Source organism: Petaurus breviceps, unplaced genomic scaffold (genome assembly GCF_028583685.1).
Source record: "Petaurus breviceps papuanus isolate PSGF00001 unplaced genomic scaffold, PetGlider_PUasm1.0 151, whole genome shotgun sequence".
NCBI lineage: Eukaryota > Metazoa > Chordata > Mammalia > Diprotodontia > Petauridae > Petaurus > Petaurus breviceps.
The window spans coordinates 29,162,719-29,172,976 of record NW_027185712.1 but is presented as its reverse complement, the minus strand read 5'-3'; the positions used below and the strand labels follow the sequence as shown (position 1 = coordinate 29,172,976).

At 34.4% G+C, this 10,258-nt stretch overlaps 1 protein-coding gene across 1 annotated transcript in view; it reads left to right on the top strand.

The window, feature by feature from the left end:
* Nucleotides 1-9,021, top strand: part of MED10 (mediator complex subunit 10) — a 9,641-nt gene extending 620 nt beyond the window's left edge. The window contains exons 2-4 of the mRNA XM_069076871.1: nucleotides 972-1,055; nucleotides 4,706-4,808; nucleotides 8,250-9,021. Coding sequence (XP_068932972.1) covers nucleotides 972-1,055; nucleotides 4,706-4,808; nucleotides 8,250-8,348 — 286 coding nt within the window. The 3' untranslated portion in view covers nucleotides 8,349-9,021. The remainder of the gene's footprint in view (nucleotides 1-971; nucleotides 1,056-4,705; nucleotides 4,809-8,249) is intronic.
* Nucleotides 9,022-10,258: the final 1,237 nt, after the last annotated feature.

Below are 10,258 nucleotides of genomic sequence, written 5' to 3'. Positions count from 1 at the left end.
GAACTGTGAGCTGCAGGAGTGGTTATGGGACTTGAATACAGCTCCTAATGTCCAACACTCTGCATCTTATAGAGAGAACATAATTACATCTACAGGTTTCTCTTGAGCATTTTAATTTTGTGCTCTTAGCACTGTGAACAGATAGGAGAGACGTTTCAGACATAAATAAATACGTAGAGGGGCTTGTATACGTAGGTATATCTACATGTAATAGGAACGTGTGTATATCCATCTCTTATACTCGTCTAGAGAACAGAGAATACAACCTCCATAGGATCATCTTATACATATATTATACATATATGTATATATTTTCGCTATTAAATATACATATGTAGGAGATAAGAGTATGGTTATATATAAATATATTCATATACACCTACAGATATTCGTGTACCTATATAGATGTGTGTGCACTTACACATACACATATGAGTAGAAAAAACGGGATCATAGATATGGAACTGGAATGGTTCATAATGGTCATTTAGTCCATTTCCCTTCAATTTACAAATGAAAAAACTGAGTCATTAAGATTAAGTGACAAGCTCAAGGTCACACAAGTGACCCCAGAGTGGCAGTTGTTGTTGAGTTGTGTCTGACTCTTCATGACCGCAGGGACACCAGGCCCTTCTGTCCTCCACCATTGTCTCTGGGCTTTCTTGGCAAAGATACTGAAGTACTTTGCCATTTCCTGTTCCAGTGTATCACTATGACCTGTCTATCTTGGGTAACTCTGCAGGCATAATTTATAGTTTCATTGAGCTGTGTAAACCCCTCCAACATGACAAGGCATTGATTCAAGAAGGAAAGTACTCTAATTGAATTCACATTAGCTAAATGGTGTGTGTGTGTGTGTGTGTATGTTTGTGTTCATGTATGTATGTATAAATATATGTTTTGGTAGAATATGGGCTTTGTTGTTAGTGCTTCAAGTATCACAATGGGTTTAATTTTTATTTCATGCCTAGGAATTTTATTGTGACTGGCTTACAGGATATTGACAAGTGTCGACAGCAACTTCATGATATTAGTGTTCCTTTAGAAGTTTTTGAGTAAGTATAATTTTTGGTTATAATTTAATATTGAAACTCTTGAGTAACTAGGCTACATGGACAAAAATAGTCTAAATAATCCTCTTCCAAAAAATTGCCAGGTTCTGGAATCTTTAAAAATTGACAGAATATTTGTGTAGAGTAGTGATTATTAAAAACATAAAGATTACCCTCACAAGTTTTTAAGACTTCGTTATGGTGAGAGCTAATATTTTCTCCTTATAGACCTTTCTTTACATATCCTATGTCTACATAGGATAAATGGTTAGACACATACCACCTCTGCCACATACTGGCAGTGTGATCCCGAGCAAGTCACTTAACCTCTCGGTACTCTAGGTAGCTCTCTAAGACTAAATTGTAGAGAAGGTGACAGTTTGCATTGGTGAAGATAGTTTCCTCACTTAGTAGTTCCATATACCAGTGAAATCATAGGTCTAATCTCTATCCCTGTTTTAGAGGCTAGATATTAATTTTAGTGGAATAAATATTCTTTTAGAGGAACAAATATGTAATAATGTATTTTTAAAAAATTACTGTTTAAGAGGCGGCTAGGTGGTGCAGTGAATAGAGCACTGGCCCTGGAGTAAGGAGGACCTGAGTTCAAATCTGGCCTCAGACGCTTAATACAAAAACCAGCCGTGTGACCTTGGACAAGTCCCTTAACCCCAATTGCCCTCCAGAAAGCAAAAAAAATAATTACTGTTTAAAAATTAAGATAGCAGGTTTTCCATGAATGTTATAGTGCAAAAGTGGAAATTGTTATGTTGTCCTGCATTTTATGCTGGAAACATCCTATATTAGCAACTAGTACAAGGAATAGAACTGACAGTTCTGATCACTGCTGGCTCATTTCCCCCCCCTTCTTATAGTCCAAGAAGTTCACAGTATAGTTCCAACATGGAATTTTGAGCCTGTTGCTGTGGCTGAGGGCATAGAATGCTATAGAAACAATGTAACTGAAGAAACTCATATCCTGCAGTGATAATGAAGAATGACTCTGTAGTAAATAAGGGTGTGAAAGATCCTTCTTAAAGTGAAGAAGAGCTTTGAAAATATGGTATGATACCAGACTGCTAGAAAACAAAAACAGAATGACAAAGATTGAGTCTAGCTCTTCACGAAGCAACATAGGGCATGTGATCAGTCTTTAAGGCTGTTAGAAACAGGGGTAGGCACTTAAGACTGAAAATGGGATCGCAAGCAAAATGTTGATATGTATGCATTATAGGGATGGGACTACTGCTTTAGAATTAGTCTTTTCAACTACCTGTGGATACAAAGATGATTGCTATACAGTTACCCTTCCACATCATGGGTTTCAGGGGCATGGTGATCCTTGATCTGGAACATCCAATCTGGAAAATCCAAATTAAGTGTTTTGGCCCTCCCTTCGTACCAAAGAAGTCAGATGAATTTTTTCTTTTTCTTTTGTGGGGTGTTTACAGTATCTTATTGTAAAATTTGGGTTAAGTATTTTTCTGTGGTTTTTGTTGGCCTTTGCGTGTCTTCTGTGGCTTCTTCAAAACTCCCCCCAAATTCCCATTTAATTTCTCTGTGCTGATCCAAGATATATTGAAACCTCAAAGGGGGAAAAGTCACAGTGTGGAAAACTAGTTATCCATCTGGCAGTCAGGAATTTATTCGGCAAATAGGAACACAGTAGTAAGCACTTAAATTTAGAAACAAGCCAACAAAAAGTTCTGTTGCAGACAGTCCTGGAACTGCTTACAATATAAGTGATTTATGGAAGTTGCCTCCAGTTATCTCTGGATAGCAGATGTGTATATCCTATATGTATTATGTTTACTTATCTGAACATATTAACACTCCTTTTGTGCCCTTCCCCCAATTACAATATAAACTCTTTCACCGCAGAGACTATCTTACTGTATTTGCGTTCCCAGCACCCTTGGCTGAATATATTAAGTACCAACTGTATGCAAGGAACTGGGATATACTAAGACAAAAATACAACATTTCCTACCCTCAAAGGAATATGTTATTTTTTCTCTCTCTCCTGTTGTTTCCCCAGCCCTTGAACTCTCTTTGCACCCACCACAAAACTTTTTGCCATGTGTTGTTACTGAACCTGTTATGCAAGGCTGCCCATTTTCTCCTTTGGAACTTGACTGATTGTGTTTGGAATGTTGGTTAATTCTGTTTCTTTCATTCCACCTGCTCCCTGAAATGTAACTTAAGTGGAATTTATAGAATATGCCAATTTTTGAAGCAGAAAATTGGCTGCCCTATATAATTATAATTCAAGACCAGGTTTTTTTTGTCATAAACAATAATTTTTGTAACATTTAAGTCTTTTGGAAGTAACTTTAACTGCACAATATGAATTGGGTTTAACATAGTTTGTTAATTTATTAATTTATCACTGGATAATTCAACTTAACTTTTAGATGATAAGGCCAAATTATTTCACATGTGAAAAAGTGAATTCTTGGCAAAGTTAAAATATGTGTACAGACTTAAATTGTGTGTCTTGATGGAATCTTCAAAAAATAGAAGTTCTAAAATATTTTTATGGAAGTAATGGTTAATTTTTAGAAGCAGTACAGCAGACAATTATAATTGGAGAGTATCCTTGAAATTTATGCAAAACTTAAGCCAATAATAGTAACATCGGCTTAGGGCTGGGTCCAAATTCATGAGTTCTATATCATAGGCTCAGTTCTTCTACTACCCTATGTTAGCATAATTACCATGTATCATGTCACTTAACCTTTTTAGTTTTTAGCATTCTCATCTGTCAGATGGTATAATGGTAATGGGAATTTGAAGATCTTCCCTGCCCCTTAATAAGCCTAAGGGAATTTAAAGATCTTCCCTGATTTGAAGACTTTCCCTGCTCCCTAATTGGTTGGATGTAATCACATGGAGCCTCTGACAGGAGGAATTTGCTCTAGAGTGGAGCAAAGCCCACAAGAAGCTGGGAGTCAGAGCAGTTAGAACTGGAGGGAATAGAGGAGGCATCCAGGGAGATAGCTAGGCTTGTGAGTGTTGGTTTGTGGGAAGGCTAAAGGATGATGTATATAGTGTATCTTTGTTGCTATTATGGATTTGACTTTGTAGTGTTGGGGTTTGGTTTTCTGGTGTCTGAATAAATGTTTTGCTTCTGTCTTCAATATGGAGAGTCTATTATATTTTGTGATTGAGAACTATGCCAGCATATTTATAGTCACCATCTTGCTATGACTATTGTGTTGGTACTACAGATGGGTATAGTGTATACTCTACTTCACAACATTGTTTTGAGAAGTAAACCGAGGTAACAAGTAAAAGCATTGTGAAAAATCAAAATACCAGACAAAAATGATCATTATAGACTTTTAGTACTTACTTAACATAGAAATGATATATTCTTTGATTCTTGAATTATTGGTATTAGCAGAAGCTTGTTATCAGATCTTCTACTTCTTGGTCTAATGTGTAAGAAAGAGTTGATTTGACACTCAAATTAAAAAAAGTAAATATATCTTTAATGCTTTTATAGGTTAAATCATTTTGTAAATTGAATTCTTTTGACAGGGGGTACCTTAGCAGCTATACTTTTCATATAGCTAATGTTTTAATTACTTTGTTTTTAAGAGTATTTTATTCTCAATGATAATTTAACATGAGGTATTTTATGTTTTCAGATATATTGATCAAGGCCGCAATCCCCAACTGTACACCAAAGAGTGCTTAGAGAGGGCTCTAGCCAAAAATGAACAAGTTAAAGGCAAAATTGACACTATGAAGGTAAGACTGTCATGATATGGTGAAAAAAGTTTTCAGGATTTGTATAAAGAGAAATTTGAGAAGAGCTGGCTTTTTTCCTATCTTTTTTTTTTGTTTGTTTGTTATTTTCCTTCAGTGTAGGAATAATTGAAATTTTGTATTTCCAAATGCTTCAGTTAGGATTTTTGAAATTTTACTTGTTAGGTAAAAATACCCAGCTCAGAAAAATCCAGATTAATTTTAGCAGTCTTCAAGCATCTTGGTGGAACAGTGGATAGAATACTGGATCTGCATTCAAAAAGATCTGAATGGAAATCTGGCCTCATATAACTATTAACTGTGTGACCCTTAGTATATCATTTAACGTCTTTTTACCTCAGTTCCTTCATCTGTAAAATAGGAACCATAGCTCTTACCTCCCAGGGTTGTTGTGAAGATAAAATGACATAATATTTTCTCTTTGCAAAGCTTGTGCTATATAAATGCTATTTTTATCATTATTATCATCAACATTATTATTATCATTGTTAAATTGTTATTTGTAGTACCATGACACATAGCTTCTAAGTATTGGAGGCTGGATTTGAACTTTCTGACTGTAGGTCTAGCACTATCCATTTTGCTTATTGTATTTTCTTTGACTATTTTCTAGGCTATCCTGCTAAGAATTATCACCATATTTATATTCCCCAGGTGTATTATATTCCTTAATATCTCACTTTTTTGTATTTCCCGTAAGAGTCTCTAGCTTCTGTTTTCATTGCAAATTTGTTGAACGTTCCTTCCAACTGCTTTTTTCCTACTTGTCATGATTCCCAACTCCCTTGTATAACTTTTACCTTTTGTTTTAAAAATAGTTATAATAATAATAGCTAATATTTATATAGTGATTTAAGGTTTACAAAGCACTTTACATGTGCTATCTCATTTGATCCTTGCAATAACCCTGGGAAAGATGGATGCTATCCCTATTTAATAGATGAGGAAACGGAGGACAATAGAGATTAAGTTATTTGCCTTGGGTTAGTCAACCAGTAAATGTGTGAGGCAGAATTAGAATTCATGTCTTCACTATTCCAAGTCCAGTACTTTATCTACTATACTATGTAGATAATTGATAATACTTAAAAATATTACCCACTGTGTGTTGAATTCTACATCTAAGGATGGGGATTTTTTCTTTCTTGTAGAAAAAAAATTGATAGGCTAATCTGAGATTACCTCAAAATTTCATATTACCTGAAATTCTCTGCTTATGTTTCTTGTCTCTTAATCAGAGACAGTTGTTGAAAGTATTAGAATTAACACTACTTATACTTAACCTCTCCCCAAGAGGGAAAAAACCAATAATATATAATCTATTTTAAATTAGATTCGTAGATCAGGCTCAAAATATTGCAGAACCCACAGCAGATCCAAATGTAACAGTTCTTGAAAAAACTCTTGAGCAAAGGTGAACAAGTCAAAGGAAAAATAATTTTTTAACCCTGATGGTTGACTTTCTTATGCCTCTTGACTTAGAAGGAATGCTCGGCAATATGTTGTTATTTATTTTGCAGTGTTTCTTCAAGAAATGTTGGCAGAAGCTTTGTTGAAATTCTGACCCTAGTGATAATCACATATTTTGAATAGTTTACCTGGAAAGAATGGAGAATAAGCTTTTTCTTTTCCTTTTTAAAGAATAGGTGCAATTGCAGGCCCATTTTTTCATTCTTCCATGTTTGGAACTATGCTGTTCATTTTTTTGAGGGGGTAGTAGTGCAATCAGTTTGATTTCAAGTATTAGGATTTAACATAATTCATAAGATTAAGGGTCGATCTTTAGATCTTTCCTCCTCATTAGGCCACATATAACTTACATGATTGTAACATAGAACTTAAGGATAGTTTGTTTCAAATGCTTTGCTATACATGTTCCATCCTTATTGCTATTTATAAATCAAGCGGCAGTCACTTGTTAAGCACCTGTGTGGCAAGTCGTATGCTCAGCTCAGCGTAGACAAAGATAGAAATGAAATAGTCCCTGGCCTCAAAGAGCTTGAAAGGGGCCTGGCAGCTCCAAACTTTTGAGTGTAAACCAGCATGACTACTATTGCGCAGGCATTTGCTGGGTATTTGTCCAGACATCTACTGAGTGATTTTATGTGCCATTGTGACAGTTTTTATACTTAGTTGTCTTTGGACAGTTCAGAAAATTCACTGAAGTCAATAATATTTGTGACTATTCGTTTGTCTTCATTGTGGCATTCTTTATCATGGTTTTTCATTTTCTTTACTTTTTGACTTTGACTTCTCAGTTCATGGTTCTATTATTTTTATTTTCTCAGGGGAGGACCTTTCTTATAAAAGACATTTTTTATCAAAAGTTCCATTTTAAATAATTATCATAGAACTGGATTATATTACTTGAACCTTGTTGCAGTGTGGCAGAGTGGAGAGAATGCTGGATTTAAGTTACCTAGATTCATTTCCCACCTTATCTAGTGACATTACTAGTTGTATTATCCCACCTGCCATCTTACATCCCAAAGCCTTTGTTTTCCTGTCTTCATTTTTCCCATCTACAACATGGAGATAAAAGTATTTGTAGTGTCTGTGTTAGAGGGTTGTTGTAAGGAAAAGGTTTTCCAAACTTTAAAGTGCTATACAAAAAGTAAGTTATTTTAAAATATTTTAGTTCTTGCAATAGTATATAAGAAATAACTGATTTACTTTACAAAGGGACAGCTATTGAAAATTTAATTAAAATAATGCTAGTTCATGTCATGATGTTTGTAGTAGATTCCCAGGTGTTCTGAAGATCTTTTCTGTGAACTGTTTGCAAACAGTAAGTTTGGTGTAGTTAGAACATACAGTTGCTTAATTAGATCTTACTTGTGGAATCCTGTTACGTGAGTTGTCTACCAAAATTAACTCCAGCTGTGAGTTTCCCTTCAGGAAAAAGGTTGTACTTTTACACGAAGCAAGAAGGATGTGTGTTTGTAGGGATGGGAATCATCATTTGAATGAATATGCATTATTGAGGTAATTTTGAAAGAAACTTTTAAATTGGTTAATTTGAAACTAGTTTTTCTAGGCTAAAATAAATCTTGTGTCAAATATATCAGTAAACACTAACATAATGTGCATGTTAAACTTTAATGAAATGTTTGCCAATTTTGTATGAATACTTTTAAGTAGATCTGGTTCAGTTCATAAGTGTTGTGTAGCATTCATGATTTGTGTGAAGTTTAACCTAGATCAGTTCTGTACAACTTGTGGCTCCCCCCCCCCCCCCCCCCCCCTCAAGCTGCTTACAACTTGCAGGCCACTTACAACATGCCAAAGGATTTCAAATGGTCAGAGAAAATTGTAGAGAAAACCATCTCCTACATTTGTCATGGGCTGCTGGTTGTGCAGGCCTGACTTAGATGATAGATCAAAAATAGATATCTTTTGACATTTTACATTTTTTTTACACAGAAATTTAAAAGCCTGTTGATTCAAGAACTTTCCAAAGTTTTTCCAGAAGACATGGCTAAATACCGAAGTATTCGAGGTGAAGATCATCCCCCCTCTTAAACAACTTGCTTTCATTGTGTCTGAAGAAGCCTGTTTACAACTTTCACAGAATTGTCCTGCCTTTTTGAAATGTTTGTTCTGAGGATATAACACTTAAAATGAAAAGCGTTCTTCAAATGTGAATATTGAACAGTTATTTCAAGGACATTACATTTTCCCTCAAGACCTTTACGTTTCAAAAGAACTCTCACTGGACATTGGCGCCTTCTCTTTGTTATAAAGGATATGTATAACCAACTACCATTTCTCTTTCCATGAATGGTACTTCTTAGGACTAAAATGAAAGTCTTTATTGTCAAGTGCTGGAGTATTAATGGTTCATGAACTCTGCAATTTGAATTGACATTGTGTGGGGAAACTGTACACAGGAAAAAAGGTTACCATGGGAAATAACTGTCATTGTCAACTTGTTTTTTTACATGGCCAAGCACAGTTAGGTGGAAGACTTAAAAATTTGACCTGGTAGTGTTTTTTTCCTTTGTGTACTTTCCATTCCATTTTTCTTTGTAAAAAATTGTGTGTCTGTTTTAGACTTATATGGCTTATATGTGATTAGTGGTATTTGTATTTTGTATAGTTTAATTTTGATGCATAACTGAAGTTTTTAGTGGAACTATATTTACGTTTACTTCAGTGAGGCCAAGTATATATAATAAAATATTTACAGATACTATTACCTAATTCATTTAATTTTTCCTTTGTAACATTTCCACAGTCTATAGTATAATATTCTTTTTTATAAGCATTCAATCCATTTTTGTCTTGTTTTAGTAATATTCCTATAATTCATCTGAAAACATCTCAAGGATAACATGCAACAACAAAAAGTCTAAAATCCTAATTTATTCCCATTGCTACATGTACTAACTTAATTACTATCATAGGAAATGGCTTAAATATTGACCAAAACAGTCTTAAAATTGTTCTGTTTTAGTGACTTAAATTTTATGCTATATATAGAGAGATATGCTAGAAGTAGATATTTATGATTATTGTAGCATATACTCCTTGAATTGTAAAATTCCACCTTGATCATGTGTATTGGAAAAAGGTTAAACATCCAACTGTACAGTTTGAGGTAATTTCTTGTCAGTAGAATGTCAAAGCAGAAAGCAAAGAAATGTTTTAGCTAGCCAAATCTTGTCACATTCACATTTTACGTAAGCCATTCATATAGAGATTGCTTTCTAAAGCAGCTTATCACTTAACTAGGTTAGAGTGATTTGCTGTTGAAAAATTCATTAAGCATGTTAGTATACTTTGCCAATGTGGTAGTCATACCTTTTTGAGACCTGTTGAGTAATTTAATTTTTGGAAGTTGTACTGTAATTATTTATATTCTGGTTAGTACGTTTTGTTAGAGTATAATGCATTCAGGTTTGACCCTTCCTTTGGGGCTAGTACATCTGCTCCAGCCAGCCTTTATACAATATACTTGATGTTGGTTGTAGGGGGAATAAATGCAGGTGAGTACTTGTGATTAGGTCAGTTTACATTCTGTAACTATATACTGAAAGACTCAAAAAGTTCATTCTGCTGATGGCACTACTTAGGTAGTAAGTGCTGAAGGTATTAGTACTTAGGTAGTCCTGAAAAGGATGTCACTTTAATACCTAGTCAGTTTCTGTTTTAATATAGTTAGCATTGATTTGTCTCTTAAGAGTGTGGTTTCTCTAGTTTTTGCTTAGCAAAAGAAAAACAAATAATCTAGTAATTTTTCTATTTATGTTCAAAACCTGCTCTTCCTGCTAAACTATATTTTGGTAGTGAAATCTGTGTGTGGATTTTACTTATCTAGATTTAGTTGTAGGTTCTAGTTTCATAAGAGTATTGGTATTAGTGTCACTCAAATTCTGGCTAAGGTGAAGGTAATGGATAGAGGAGGGGAAAAATCAAAGATATTAAAAATT